The sequence below is a fragment of the Mercenaria mercenaria genome, chromosome 11, assembly GCF_021730395.1.
Source record: "Mercenaria mercenaria strain notata chromosome 11, MADL_Memer_1, whole genome shotgun sequence".
In the NCBI taxonomy this organism is placed as follows: Eukaryota; Metazoa; Mollusca; class Bivalvia; order Venerida; family Veneridae; genus Mercenaria; species Mercenaria mercenaria.
Window position 1 is genome coordinate 76,266,241 of NC_069371.1, and position 16,342 is coordinate 76,282,582.

General features: G+C 35.7%; 1 protein-coding gene across 1 annotated transcript in view; it reads right to left on the reverse strand.

Moving 5' to 3' along the window:
• The window catches only part of LOC123531719 (uncharacterized), a 132,632-nt gene that overhangs the window by 111,717 nt on the left and 4,573 nt on the right, over positions 1 to 16,342 (reverse strand). The window contains exons 2-15 of the mRNA XM_045312932.2: positions 12,886 to 13,806; positions 12,275 to 12,298; positions 11,971 to 12,083; positions 11,068 to 11,152; positions 9,358 to 9,543; positions 8,766 to 8,951; positions 7,518 to 7,601; positions 7,222 to 7,341; positions 6,347 to 6,508; positions 4,309 to 4,502; positions 3,658 to 3,724; positions 2,809 to 2,927; positions 1,672 to 1,780; positions 1,147 to 1,235 (exon numbers count right to left, since the gene is read on the reverse strand). Coding sequence (XP_045168867.2) covers positions 1,147 to 1,235; positions 1,672 to 1,780; positions 2,809 to 2,927; positions 3,658 to 3,724; positions 4,309 to 4,502; positions 6,347 to 6,508; positions 7,222 to 7,341; positions 7,518 to 7,601; positions 8,766 to 8,951; positions 9,358 to 9,543; positions 11,068 to 11,152; positions 11,971 to 12,083; positions 12,275 to 12,298; positions 12,886 to 13,783 — 2,436 coding nt within the window. The 5' untranslated portion in view covers positions 13,784 to 13,806. The remainder of the gene's footprint in view (positions 1 to 1,146; positions 1,236 to 1,671; positions 1,781 to 2,808; positions 2,928 to 3,657; positions 3,725 to 4,308; positions 4,503 to 6,346; positions 6,509 to 7,221; positions 7,342 to 7,517; positions 7,602 to 8,765; positions 8,952 to 9,357; positions 9,544 to 11,067; positions 11,153 to 11,970; positions 12,084 to 12,274; positions 12,299 to 12,885; positions 13,807 to 16,342) is intronic.

Genomic DNA, 16,342 nt, shown 5'->3' on the forward strand with positions numbered 1-16,342 from the left:
TAGAATTTTGAATGGCACGTACAGATATTTGGTTTGGCATTTCCTTTGTTTATAGCTCATCAATACCGATGAAATTTGCCTGAGATGTCTGTAGCCGCCAAAGTAGACTAGTCACTAGATTGAGAAAGACTTTGTCACAAAATTTCAGACTTTTGTGAATTTTTTTTTAGCTCGTCTGATTTTTTGAAAAAAAAAATGATGAGTTATTGTCATCACCAGTCCTGTTGTCGGTGTCGGCTTCGGCGTCTGCGTCGGCGTTGCCTGGTTAAGTTTTATGTCAACTTTTCTCCTAAACTATCAAAGCTATAGCTTTGAAACTTGGAATACTTGTTCACCATCATAAGCAGACCCTGTACATCAAGAAACATAACACCATCTTGCTTTTTGCAAGAATTATTGCCCCTTTTGGACTTAGAAAATCAGTTTTCTTGGTTAAGTTTTATGTTTAGGTCAGCTTTTATCCTAAACTATCAAAGCTATTGCTTTAAAACTTGCAACACTTGTTCACCATCATAAGCTGACCCTGTACAGCAAGAAACATAACTCCATCCTGCTTTTTGCAAGATTTATGGCCCCTTTTGGACTTGGAAAATATCATATTTCTTGGTTAAGTTTTATGTTTAGGTCAACTTTTTCTCTTAAACTATCAAAGCTATTGCTTTGAAACTTGCAACACTTGTTCACCATCATAAGCTGACCCTGTACAGCAAGAAACATAACTCCATCCTGCTTTTTGCAAGATTTATGGCCCCTTTTGGACTTAGAAAATATCAGATTTCTTGGTTAAGTTTTATGTTTAGGTCAACTTTTTCTCTTAAACTATCAAAGCTATTGCTTTGAACTTGCAACACATTGTTCACCATCATAAGCGACCTGCATATCGCTTAGATGGCGTTAACAATGGTTGCTGTTTTTTTAAACCTTTCAATGGAGCAGCCAAAATTTGAGCATAAAGTATTTGATTTTTTACCTCCAGATGTGACGTTGGATTAATGGCCAGATTTGTGCACTCTGCATGTCGTCATGATGAAGTAAAAAATTGATTGCATGTTTTATGATTATCTTGTTAGCAGTTTGGAATATATATGGGGATAAAATGAGATGATGCCATAGTTATGGGCTTGAAATTAGGAGTGTGCCACTTACCTCAGAGACGAATCCAATAAAACCAGATATATTATTTTCATATCTACAGTGAGAAAACCGGAGTCCACTGCGATGTATTGCTATTAACCCTGATAAAAAAAGAACATTTATTCAGTTACACAGATTTAATGTTGGACATATTAGAAGATGTACACCATTACAACATCTATGACAACAATATAAATTTACCGTCTTCATGCGTATGAAAGAGTCGTTTGTTAGGTTTGAAATACTAGTATTTTAAACGTTACAATATGGTTATTTAATACTGCTCTATACAATACGGTGATATACATACAGTAGACGAGTACTCATTCGAAAAAAACTTATTGGACTAGCTGATAGACTATTGCCTGTTTAATATGAAGGTATAATGCGCATTAGTCAAAGCAAGTCATGTCTTTTTTTGCTCAACGAAATGTGCGCATGCGCGAAATTTTACTTCCGTTATTTCGTCTACTAGACAGTAACCGAGTAATATGACACTTTACATAATTATTTCTTAACATGGATATTACACTTTACCTTTTAACGGACGAACAGCGCCCTTTGACATCGTAGGATCATTACTGTCTATGAACAAACCAATTTTAGAACCATCGTATATAACTCTTAGCAATATCTCATCGTTGAACTGTTCATGAAAACAATAATAACACATATATATAATGAGGTTAGATTCGAGGGATGCTAAAATACAAAACTGAATATAACTTTGATCATCATGTTCAATTAAATTATAACCTAAAGAAATATGGATAAATATCCAATAGGAGAAGCCATATGATCGAATACGAATAATTATTTTAGGTTAGCTCGAAAACTCATATCGGCGTAGGAGCGAACTCAAAGTTGGGAGGCCAATGGAGGGCGGGAGGGTCCGCTTACCTATCATGATTTTCCCTGAAAAATTTCGGACAACAAGAAAATTCGTTATTCCCCTTACTGACAATAGGTTATTTCCATTTATCTTCTGTTATTTCCGAGAAAAATCAGTTTTTGGAATCAAATTAATGTTGAATGGTGGTGTGTGTGAGGGGAGGGGGGTAAACCGTATGCTGGTCCCCACTGTAAAAGCTGGGGGCAATCTTTCCTATCTCTGCCCCATTATTCCTATGCATATGACTCTAAGCATCACCTTGCCCTCGATCTGTTCATTAAATGACAACACAGGAAGATTGGGACTGAACGTACAGAAATATATGTACCCTTCACATCATCTCACTATTAAACTGTTCATTATAAAGACTAAAGTCAAGTTTGAAATTGGCTGTTGGCAAACATCCACAAAGTATCTTAGAAGCATCGTAAATGACTGTTCATCTAAGTGATAATTTATAGAGATCAAGAGTGAATTTCAAATTTCTATGACTCATTTCTATCTAAGAAGAAAAATAAATGACTGTTCATGAAACGATAATTCTTAAGGATCTAGGTAAGGTTTAATATTGGCTGACACACACAACTATCGTATAGGACTGTTCATTAGAATGATAATTTATTGAGACCAAATTAAATTTTGAGATAGGCCAGCACACGTACCTATCTTTGAAGAATTGTTTTCTTACTTTTTACCGTGATGTTCACTGTAACCGTTATATTTTACGTAAAGTTCTTTTATACGGATATTCGTTCGTTACAAGTGGAGTTTACTGTACGTACCTTGTAAGGAAGTGAAATGTCTGCCAATCCTGGAAGGCCATCAGTTTTAGCCAGCAGTTTTATTGTCCCACCTGTACCTTGAAACTGATCTAAACTGACCTCAAACGTTGGAACGCCAGCTAAATAAAGACAAAAAAGTGATTTAAGAATCCCTTTGAGCATTTCATACCGTACAAAACCGCCCCACTTCCCTAAACCGACTCACACTTGAGTCAAATGCTAGCATTTTAAACAAAGCGCGGGGAATAAAACATAAAATTAAAAGGTTTTGTAATCTATAAAAAGTAGGTATATGGAAACCGATTGAAATAGCACAAGAGTAAAAGCAAAAACAGACATGATGTCTGCAAAAATTATTTATGGCCAGCGGGATTCAATTATGAATGTGTATTGCATTTACATAGTCTTGTTTACGGAATCCTGTTAGGACCATGTCGTATGTCGTTCGTCGCGCTTTGAGGTTGACGCACGACCATGCGACACGACACAGCGACACAATGTCGACCTCAAAGCGCGACGGACGACATACGACATGGTCCTAACAGGATTCAGTACTTGTTTGACAATAATAAAGAGTTTAAAGAAAGTTCGTTCCAATTTGAAACGTAAATCATCACGGCAACAACAAAGTAAAACATGTATAGATCTTAGTCATAATAAATGCTGATACAATGTATATTGACATACTGTTGCCTACAGAAATTTCATATTTTCTTAAAGGAGAATAATACAGTTGAATATCTTCTATTACTAACCGGAACGATCTTTCTTTACAACACTTCGCATTCTTTATGCGACCTTTCTACAGAAAATGTTTCACTATTTTTGTAACAATATGTTGATACATACCTACGTAATTGCAGCTTGTCACAAATACTTGCTTCTTCTGTGAACCAGCTGTCGGACGGAAACGTGCCTAAATACAAACAAAGTGTTCCTTTACTTGAATAAATACTGAGAGAAGGTAACATGAAAAGAATCTATTGTCTTAAACATGTACTTCGTTAGAAAATAAATAAGATACCAACAAGATTTTGAAGTGAAATCAAATACTCTTTGATTCTTAGCTTTCATATAAACTGGAATGTTAAGAAAAAAAATTCCTTTCTTTATAACACTATATCGAAAAATCAGAAAGAGATCACAATGTCGTTAAATACATCAAATGGCCATAGTTCACCAACACATTATCTTCAAACGTAGAAAATACTCATCAAATGTATTCAACTTAACTTAAAAATGAATTAATTTTGTGTTTAGAGCTACATTCATCATCAAATGTCAGGCAGTGACAGTACAGTGTTATAACACTTCCAGCTTTTTTGGTGGCTGTAACCATTATACTGTGTTTACGCTATACGTATATAAAACGTATATACTATTTTAAATCTATAACTTAGTACTATTAATACACATAAACTTGTTAATACTATGTTTACATAAACTAAATGTAGTAACTGTACGAAATTTGCGTCTAATATACCTTTAAATTATTCTTACCTCTAGGTACAGCTTAATTAAGGACTGGGATCCATAAAATGGTATACTTATACCATCCCCTCCGTCCCAGAAGCTCTGCATGTTTCCCACCCCTGTCTCGCCCTGTCCGTATTCACCGATCATCAGCAAGGCTGCAACAGCTGTACCCATATTCTTCAGGTCCGGAAATATCGCCTGGATAGCCATAGTGCAAACTGGAACATGACCGGAACATTTCAACAAATGAGTTAGTCTTATCTTGCATGTACATGTACTAAATTTGGGCTATATTCCTCAGATGTTTACATGATTGTTGCATATTCTGAAATATTTGACAGGATACGTTGCTCTGCTATAAATGCAGGTAAGTGTAAGTTTATAAATGGTTCAATTTATTTGCAACGCAGAATTCTAACTATAATTGTAATTGTAACGAGTTCGAAACCAGTTAATACATTCAACCAGCCGTCTATATTTCACGATTTGGAGACAAATTACCAGGCCTTGACCATTTAAATGCATTTTTGGGTGGAAAAGATATATTGGTGCATCACTGAGGATTTAGATGCAAAATTGGCGTATTATGTCACAGATAATAAGTCGGTCAGAATGGGTCACTGTTTTGGCAAAAAAATCGATGTTGAACTATCCTTTGTTATATTTATCTAGCGGAAATTAGGCACGATTTCTCCGTGCAATTCTTATATTTTCAGTTACTAAAATCTAGTACGTCGTGTCAACAAAGGGCGATGAAAACTCGTTTGAAGAATCAAAAAGTATATATTGAGCGTACATTGTACTTTGTCAGCTTTTTTAAAACCATTGGGGAAATTGAGTGTGGCAAAAACTCACGCCAAATCATAAGCAGTCGGGTACGTATAGAAAGGCTATTGAACATTGTGGTTTCCGGTTCTGAAGAAATTGACACAGGTAAGCAAATATTATGTTATTTTCTGTTCTTAATGGAAATGAAAACTCAGCGAATGTTATGATGCTAGAAATTATCGGACGTAGAACTATATGCACGCCTTTTCAGTATATCAATACATATTATCTGGCTCAAATTCGTCATTGTATGTTGTAGTCGTAGTAAGACTATCTGGTCAAATACCTCGTTTCTAGACAAGGTCATTGGTATATAATTTTTGTATTTTTGTTCAGTAACAAACCCTCAAATATGAAGTATTTAGAGCAACCATCTTTTGGACGAAATGAACCTTAATAATGATAATAATAACTTTATTTTCTGAAGGTTACATACTAAGTGTACAAATACAGATATTATACAACTTATTTCCAGTATGGCCTTCAACTGATATACATACACACAATCATACAGTCAATTTGTAATTAAGCATTTATACAAAAATACACATATCAGAATTACTTAAATATTCTCGACAAACACGTCTCAAATTAAAGAAGTCTTAAATAAACGTAATATAACAGTAACTATGTTTTAAAAGAATTACCATGCGTCACAAAGATTATACATGACAATTAAGATGTACAAAAAAAAGTAAGTCTGTCCCATAAAATAATAAATAGTTCCAGACTTGAATAATAAGATAATATGAATATAATTATTATTGGAAACGAATACAGTAACATCAATTCAACAAATTCTTGTTATTACAAGTAATTAATTGCTAAAAACTATTGTAATAAGAGAAAATTCTTTAAATCATGCTTGAACGCAGTTCTGTTATTATTATTATGAAGTTTAATGTAAGGAGGAAGTGAATTCCATATGTGTGCAGCTTTGTTGCTCAATGTTTGTTTCAGGTCAAAGTTCGTTTACAAATTTATAGAACTTCATACTTACTGATTACGGTAGAATAACAATAATTTGACGACACCTTATACAAATCACCGGTCCTTAGACTGTGCTATATGGCTAGGATATATTAACCCTTACCCTGCTAAATTTCTAAAATGGACTGGTCCATCACTCAATTTGGGCAATACCATCTATTATGCCCTTTGGCGTGCGGGCAATGGTTTCAACTATACCATTTACAAGAACAATACTACAGGGATAAGAACATTTATATTTTACCATTTGGGTTAAGAGTTGTTGTCTGTGCCATTAAGTCGGGTGAACATTGACAACCGGAAGCATTAAAGACTGTGCCAACAGGACACGGCATCACAATCCCACCAAAAGAGTCTAGATTTTTATATACTCGAGGATTGCCTGGTACAACCTCTAGCTTGCATTCTGTTAGAAAAAGGAAGAAAATGAATTTGTACCGATATACCAGTAAAACATGTTGATTTCTTTAACCTGTCTGAATAAAATTGAAATAGAAATTCTGTATATTACATCAATATGTAAACTCTCAGGATATATCTACAGTATAGCGAATTTTATCAAATTATTGGAGGAATGTTAAGAAATAGTCCGTAATGATTTTACATGCATAATCAAAATCCCGAGAAGAGTTAAACTAGGGAACCATGGCAAACCCCTGCGAGAATGATCGGTAATTTCTGTAAGAGGGCAATCGGTTATTTCCTTGCGACGACGATCGCTTATTTCTGTGCGATGGTGATAAGAATCTCAGTCCGACAGCGACCGTGCGATGGCAACCGGTTATTTCCGTTCGATGGCAATTTGTTACTTCCTTTTTATGGCAATCGGTAATATCATTCTGACAGCGATCTGTAATTTCCGTGCGATGGTAATCGGTTATTTCATTTCAATGGCGATCTGTTTTTTCCATGCGATCGCGATCGATAAATTACGTGTTTTTGGCGATCGTTTTTTTCCGTGCAATGACAATTAGTAATTTCCGTTCAACGGCAATCTGTAATTTTCGTGCGATGGCAATCAGTAATTTTAGTGCGATTACGTGTTTCTGTATAGGATTTCGGCATTTTTAAATGTCATTACTGTTCACAATCTTAAAACATAGCTTTTATGTCGATTACCTTCTCGATGACCATATGGACATTTAGCATTAACACATTTCATTCCGACACCAGGAACACATTGTTTCGCCTTTACGTCATACATCATACCAGGAAGACAACAGTATGGGTGAGCTTGCCCTGAAATGGATGTTGTTGAAATGTTTTTAATTATTTTTCGTCGCAATACGGTCTTTCATTGTTGACATAAAGATTCCAGGAACACTACCGCCGTTACATAACTGAAATACTGTTGCAAAACCAAACAAACATTTAAATTATAGTCAATAGTTATAGCAGAAGAAGGAACTACGTACCGTATTTGTCACATTTAATGTAGGTTCTACAGTTGTTGTCAGTAACGATACCGTATGACTTTGTCCCAGGTATTGAACAGGATTCTACATAAGAAAAATAAAGCGGGGTAAACAAATGATAACGTAACATAAGGCAATGTATCGCGGGATAAACTGAAAAAAAATATGGATACATCTGGGACAGTAACCCTTTATGTCAGTCGATATAAGTAAGTAATAATAAAATTACTTTATGGATTGATGAGTCACAGACCGGACAGGAAAAAAGGCCCTATTGGCCTTTGGCCGCCAATTGTTGCCTTGACCTTTCATCTAACGGTCCGGATTTTGTGCAAGGGATGTCGTCTCATCTAGGGGAATATTTGTGCCAACTGAAGAAAAAAAAAACAAGAAAAAAAAAACACTAATGACTTTTGATTTCCAAGTATGACACTGACCTTTAAGTTAGAGTCCTTGGTGTTGCGCATGACACATACTCTGGTTATGGGAAATATTTATGCCAAGTTATATCATTATTCCTTGATAGATGACAGAGTTCTGGACCGGACACGAAATAAACATTGTTCATGCCAGGTTAACATTTGACTGCAAAGTGTGACCTTGACTTTTGACCTAAGGGTCTGAAAGTTATGCATGGCACATTGTCTTATTATGGGTCCATTTGTGTCAAATAATCTAGAAATCCCTTCTTTGGGAGTTATGGACGGGACAGGAAAATGCCCTGTTGACCTTTGGCCTCTAGCTGTGACACTGACCTTTAAACTAGCGCATGACTCGTCGTCTCATCATGGGGAACATTTGTGCCAAGTAATATTAAAATCGCTCGTTACAGAAATTGTGGACGAATGGACAGACGCACGGACGGACGGACGGACAGAAAGACGCACGTTCTAACGAAGCAGTATTTATGTGACACCCCCATTGTTCTCTCTATTGTTCTATAACAGTCACATAAAAAGAAAAAGGTCACATAAACAGAACGGAATGAATGACATCAAAGAGAAAGTACCGTTATGCAGTCACTTAACCATCATTTCGCGGGCACGGAATGACGGACGGAAAATCGCAATCATATAGTCCCCGAAACTGGTTTTCAATCAGTAGGGGACCAATAAACTCCTCGTATTTTTTCGATACATTAAAATACGGTTCTGCTATATATTACTTCTTAACTATAACAAAACCATCTGTAGAGACAACATACAAAATTAGTAATTGTGTAACTTTGTCAAATATGTAAATTCTCACCGGAATATTCATTCGGACAAGGATGTGTGCAGCTGGCGTTAGGGACGCATTCGGATCGGAACACGTCGAATCCCTGACCAGCGGGACAACAAACTGGGTGGGGGTGACCATTTTCGCAGTCCCAGTGAGTTCGGCAGTTTTCGTCAGCAAAATGTGCGAGCCGTATTCCGGGAGCCCCGCATGTTGCTGTAAAAATAGAACTGATTCATATAATTTTCAGATCACTTGAGCAAACAAACATGTGTGATAAGCGTGTATACCATGTATTTTTCATTAAACTACAGGACGCACGTGCATGCTCAGTTCATTGCTACATGCTCAGGACAGAGTTTCGATTTCTATTCATTCGATATTTACCTAATACATTGATTTTAATATATCTTGAATAATGTTAAATAAAAACATATTTCTTAAAATTAAACCTTTTCAACCATTATTTTATACATTTAAAACACAATTTCTTTGTTATAATTTTGAACGATGTAATCTGAAAGTTGTTTGTATGAAAAACGTTTGCAATAAGATATGTTTAAACTAGATGTAATTTAAATCTCCATGCTTATAAAAAGTGAAAGATCAATGTATATACTACCATCATTGAGAAGAGGGCACACAGAATCACACCGTATATCACTCACACATTGGTTGGTAACTGGATCAAAGGAATGGTACTTTGCGCAACAAGCCGGCCTCGATCGTCCATTGACACACGTCCAGTATGTCCGGCAGTTGCGGTCGTCGTGTGTATATGCGGATACAGACGGATGTTTACATTTATCTACATAGATAAGGAAAAGACAGATAAGATGAATGTGACATGAACACTATTGAATTTTTGACGGCCATCTTGGCGGCCATCTTGGATTTTCTCAGCGACACCATTATCTTCGAGTTTTCTTGCAGCTTAGATGTTCTTCTAATTATTTCATCTGAATCTTTTTTTGGATCTCTCGTGCACACAAACAACCACTCAGGGATTGGGGCTAGATCTATACATAGATTTTTATTGAGCGAATGTCATATGCAATACTTTTACGGGTGGTGCAGCCATGAAAAATTAAAGTGGTATTCACGAGAAAGATATTTCGAATTTACATGTTAAATAGAATTATTTTCTTTTTATATTATTTTATCATTTCATTTGTCGCAAGCTTAAATACCCGCGCAACACAAAATGCATTAGACAATGCGACGCGATAAATCATGACATCATGAATGTTACTATTTGAAAAAAGAGTTACATAAGTATTGAGATTTTAAGATTTCTTTTTCTATTTAAATACGGTGAGGAGCATATATGTATTCTTTAAGGTATTGATATTTCTATATCTTCACTGTTGTAGTATCATGAAAAGTTTTTTTCAAAATCTGATCTTTAAGCTGGCGCGAAATTCAACCCCAGCTCGAAATTCAACTTTTGAAAAATATGAATTTCATTCTTCGAACAGGCTCGAAATTCAACTCTAGCTCGAGGTTCAACTTTTTCAATGATTTGAATTTCGATCTTCGAGCTGGCTCGAATTTCAAAGATCGCTAGAAACTTTATTTCGATTTCCAGTCTTCGATGTCAGTGCTAACTGACACTGAAAGAAGCTTTTCCGATTATTTATAATCCACACTCTTTCGCATTTAAGTGCATTTTGAAAATTTTAATAAAATACTGCTAAATATGAAATACGTAGGAAGTCATTATCAAGTAAACTAACGCATTTATGTCACCGTTATAAAAGCAGTATTTCATTGATAGACGCCGGAATTTGAACATCATTACTTTGATTCTTACGTTTTAATGCCATGCACCTGGTAGGTAGACAGTAGCCTGGCTCCCTGGCTGCATGGTTTTTTTATATAAATACTGCAAGCAAAATAAGAAAATCTATAGCCTCTAAAATAGCACATTTTATCTGATGGCTGAACGCTACCTATGTTCGGAGCCAGGGGCAATAAAAAAGTCAATGTAGAAACAACCTGCTGGAGTTACTTCCCTCTTAATAAATAAACATATATATGTAAATAAGAACAAACATAGGGACGGGAGCCAGTCTAGGTAGACAGTTGTTCCGCATTATTTAACAAGCTTGCGGCTTACAAAAGGGACCCACCTCTGATGCGGCAGGAACATTAATTCGACCTTCCAACTGCGGGGCAGTTGACTATCAATTAGGCCACAACAGTCAAGCATATTCAGTATAGAAGAAACTCGCTCTTTAAAATAAGATATGAATTCAAAAATACCAATGAAACATGAAGTTTACCATTTTCTGTTTATTTTAGTAGCTAACCGTTTTTTAGAGAATCTTACCGATTGGGCAATCTACTAGATCAAACCTATCACATGATGGCTCCAACCCAGGTTTCCATTTTGTGCCAAACGCACACGGCATTGCCTGAAAATAAAATACAGTATTTTCTGTACAGTATGCATAAAAGCCTGTGAAATTTTCCGTAAAAAGATGGTTATTATAGCATAATGATCATATAGGAATGCTATTTTTTTCATTTCGCACCGACATTATTAAATCAGCACTGATTTTTATGAAACTGCACGAAATCAAACTCTATAGCAACAAACATCTCAGCCAAATTTCAAAGTTGATCATAATTCTAAGTTTCATACTTTAAGCGTTTATGAATATGTCCCTAGAGCTCATAACACCCGATCGGTTACAATTGTTGACATACGTCACGTGTCATACGAGATGCATTTTTCCCGGCGTTACGTGTTGTGACACGACGGGTTTTAGTCCCAGAGTTCTGTAGTTTAAAAACTGCACTGGTTCGTTTTGAAAACATGATAGACGAAAATAAATATGATATAAATAGCGGTGTATGAATGATTATAGATATGTAATATTTTGACCAGACTGAACTGGTAAATTTATCTCGAGCTTCACTGTGTGCTTACAACGGAGTAAAATAGATATAGTTAAAAGTGATTTACACATTTGTAATCAACGTGTATGAATGTCACGTGATTTTCAAGGTTTAAGAAGCTATATTTTAATCTCATAATTATGCCTAACCGTGATTTTCACGTGGTATACACATAATAAAACAAAATAAAAACATACATCTGATATGATTTGTCCATTTTCGATTTCGATTTCTTTTTCACATGATAAAATGGAAAGTCACTCCTGTGATATGATTTGACCAGATACCAGTTGTTTATTTATGATATTTAAAATGGAAAAAGAATACATACCGTTGATATGATCTGACCATTTTCCAATGGTCTACACATAATAAAATGGAAACAGCTTCTCGGATGGGGAATATAACAAAGGCTGGGATAGGGACACGCTTGTTTTACACATTCTGCAAACAGAAATGATACTTTGTTCATTATTAGTATATATAGTCACCTATTAAAATCACATTTCCGAGTTCCGAGGATGTATCATTTTTTAAAATGATGATTTAATATAACTTACACTCTTCATTGTGTGAAGGTTCCTCTAACAGAGAAAATGTCATTAAGTTAGCTTTAAATACTTAGATACACTTACCGTTATGTATGAACATCGGGTCGTCTGAAATATAGAATAATTGTTATCGTTAATATGGTATCGTGTACTGTTATTGACAATACTATTTTGCAATTTGCTGGTCCACAATTTTTTTGAATAATAATATATTTCCGCGATAATCCGGGAATTCAAAATGTATGGAACGCCGGTGCTGTCTTTTGTAGTCATGAAAATCTATTCATAAGTTGTTGTTGTTTTTAATTATTATATTGTGTACTGAAATATTTACATGTTGTGCAAACATTCTATTACATTTATTTCAAATGACTGAATATTTGTCTTTTAATTAATAAATTGATAGCTTAAATGTCGTGGACATTTTTTGCATCATGAAGCAGCAGTGCAGGAAGAAGGGAATTATGGGTAGAGACGTAAGAAACGGTTCTGAAATAAACAAGTGTCTCATGTTAAACGGACATATCAATCTCTACATTTGGAAAACACATATAACTTAAATTTATAACATTGCTTTCCCCTGTTATACATCTTTCTTAAGGTTTTTTTTTTCAGCATCCCTATGAATGTATTTAAGATTGATAAATGACTTTTATTTGTTTGTAAAATTAAATATAAAATCATCTAAATTTTACCATATATCCTATTAATTGGCGAAATTCGTCCACTACTTGGCGAAAGTACGCCATCAATTGCTAGATTTCCGCCATTTGGCGCTACAACTCTGCGGTCAACATCTGAAATCCGCCGATCAACTTGTGAAACTCTCCTTTCAACTGCTGAAACTCTCCGATCAACTGGCGAAATTCCCCGATCAGGCAATGAAATTTTCCCATCTGGCAATGGAATTCTACCATCAACCGGTGACATTCTCCCATCAGACGGTAAATTTCTCCCGTCAGTCAATGTATTTATCCTATTAGTTGGTGAGATTGACCCATCAATATTAAAAATTCTACCGTCCGGAATTGAAACGCTTGGATCAACGTGTGAAACTCTCCGCTCAACTGCAGTCATTCTCCTATCGATCGGTGTAATTCTCTCAGCTGTTGAAATTTTATGATCAACATGTGAAATTCTCCCATCAGGCAGTTGAACGATCCCACCAGCCTCTGAAATATGCCCATCTACTGCTGAATGTCCCACATCAAGCTGAATTCTCCCATCAGGCAGTTGAACGCGCCCACCAGCCGCTAAATTGTGCCCATCTACTACTGAATGGCCCACATCAAGCGAAGTTCTCCCATCAGGCAGATGAACGCGCCCACCAGCCGCTAAATTGTGCCCATCTACTGCTGAATGTCCCACGTCAAGCGAAGTTCTCCCATCAGGCAGTTGAACGCGCCCACCAGCCGCTGAAATGTGCCCATCTACGTATACTGCTGAACTTGGCATACCAAGCAGTTCATTTATCGGCAGTGTAATAATCTTTTCACTCGGTGGATTGGTTCCATTGCCAGTACTAGTTAGACTTTGACAAGTCGCTATGCTTACCAAAGCTGCCGAAATTCCAATGACGTAAGGCAGATTCATTTTGTTTAATTTAAGATCAGTCCCTGAAAAAAAAAAACAACTAAAAAATGGCATTTTTATGAAGAGGTCAATCATTCGGATGATATGAAGACTAAATAGACTATAAGAATAGACATTTTCTAAAAACGCAGTCCCTCCCCTAAAATGAAACCTTTAGCAGCGTGCATGCGTGCGTGTGTTCTTCGAATATGGCTATTCCAGTAGATTTTTGTCCTTTCTTTATAAAATAGCTGATGGTATGGAGATGTTAAGTCATAATGTTAACCTGAATGTTCAATGTTGTAGCATTTTTAATTTTTCAACATCAGTTAGGTTACAAAAAACCAAATTAGAAGAGTATTGTCAAAATTTGACTTTGTAAAAGGCTTATAAAACATTTGATCCTTAAGCAGGGTATTTCAAATGTTAAATATTTGTGCATAGAAATTTTACACAAACATCTATTTAAGCTCGTCTTCTCCTCATAAGATCAGGGATGTTTTTAAGAATCCAAAATTTAATTTTCCATTGTGATACACGGTACATAAATTTCTAATCAACATAGGTCCGCTAGAATCCTGAGATGAACAAGAGAACCATGGCAATTCTCTAGTGTTCGAAACTAAGTATGAAAACCTTTGTACATAAATGAGCCGCACATGAAAAAAACAACATAGTGCATTTGCGACCAGCAGTCTGGTCAGGATCCATGCTGTTCGCTTACGGTTTCTCCAATTGCAACAGGCTTTGAAAGCGAACAGCATGGATCCTGACCAGATTGAGCCGCCTTTAAAAACCTATCTAAGAATCATTAAAATCTATGTAAAAAATCAGTGAAATTAGAGTAACGCAAAGAAACTGGTAGGTTCTACAAACCTAAATATATTCCTGATATAGTGTGTATAAAATAGAAACTGTTCACAGATATGACAAAACTAATACACACAGCTTAACACACTTCAGAGCTCAAATCCTTATCTCATTTTGAAGAATTTTCCGTAAAAAGAATGGAAAGAAAGGTAGGTTTTATATCAGAAATGAAATGATTTTTTCGGTGTTCATGCGAAATGAACGACAGAATAGGATCGGCAAATCCATGAATCGCGCAATGAACGACAAAATAGGATCGGCAAATCCATGAATCGCGCTAGCGATTCATGTTTTATTTGCCGATCCTATTCTGTCGTTCATTTCGCATGAACATCGAAAAAAATAGTTTCATTTCTTATATTTACATTATATTTCCTTTCCATTTGTAAACAAGATAATATTCTTAATTGCACATATTTTGCATTTAACATTAAATTCAGCTTCCCGGCCATTCTGTGCACCAGACTGAACTACTGCGACGTCATCTAAGGAACGTTCTCCCTGACTATACGCGGACGTCTTCAAAACAGCGGCCGGTTATCACTAAGCTGCGATGACGTAACTTTCGCGCCTTTCCTTTTGCTGTTCATACGAAATGAACGTCATAATTTCCAATGGAAACGAATAGGGCGAATGTAAATATTCAGGGAGTATTTTTAACTATTTTTTTACTTTATTATTTGCTTACTGCAAAAAAAAACAAAAAAAAAAACAAACACCAAAAACCAAACCAATAACACTGTTGTGACCTGTTCTTACTGTTTGAACTGAAACTTAGCTTATCTTCACTAAACACAGCATTTTCTTTCACTCTTTTTACCAAAATGTCTAAAATATACGCAAAATCACATGTTAATAAAACTAGCCTGAATTTAGACATCTGTAACCGCACAAAAATACTAGATGGTCCCGCGTTGGTTCCTTTATTACAGGCCTAGTAGATATCTGTTTTTCGGAAGAAAGCGTCGAAATAGAAAGAGTAACTTACAGAAAATTGAGACTCAGTAAGATATCCGCCTAAGAACTATAGGTAGTAGGGTACACTTCGAATTTTGGCCCCCGTCAATATTTGTAAAAATTAGAACTTCGTGATCTTGGATGTCTGTAAATTAAGGTGAGAGATAATGATTGTTAACTCTTTAAAAAAATTACACAGCCGATACATGTAAAATTCTGATGTCAGTTGTAAAACTAACTGCCGCCAAATTGCGAAATGCAATAAAATTGGGCATTGTTCTTGCAGTGAGATCATTGCAGGCTGTTCAAAAAGTGCAAAATTTATGATTTTGGCATGCTATTTTTAATGGATGGTGTAAAACTTTCGTTTTGATAACTTTCTTTATTCTTGTATGAGAATCCTGATCTTGCCATTAATTAAAAACACAAAACATGCACGCAATTTATAAATGGCAACCCTGATTCTGCTCATAAGGGAAGTGCAATATTGCAACTCCCTACATGTAAGACTGTCCGTGCCCAAAATTTTCGAGCCTAAGTGTACCCTGCTACCTTATTATCATGTACGACGAAGTAGGTATTTTGCTAAATTATTGCGCTCAAACAAAACGCATGTTCTTTGTGATTTACGTATTTGCCATGTCGGATATAGTACTTTATTGTTTTTCTTAAAGATATGTTGTATATTAAACTGGGGCCTCCGTGGCCGAATTGTTAAGGTCGCTGACTTCATAGCTCTTGCCCTTCTCTAAT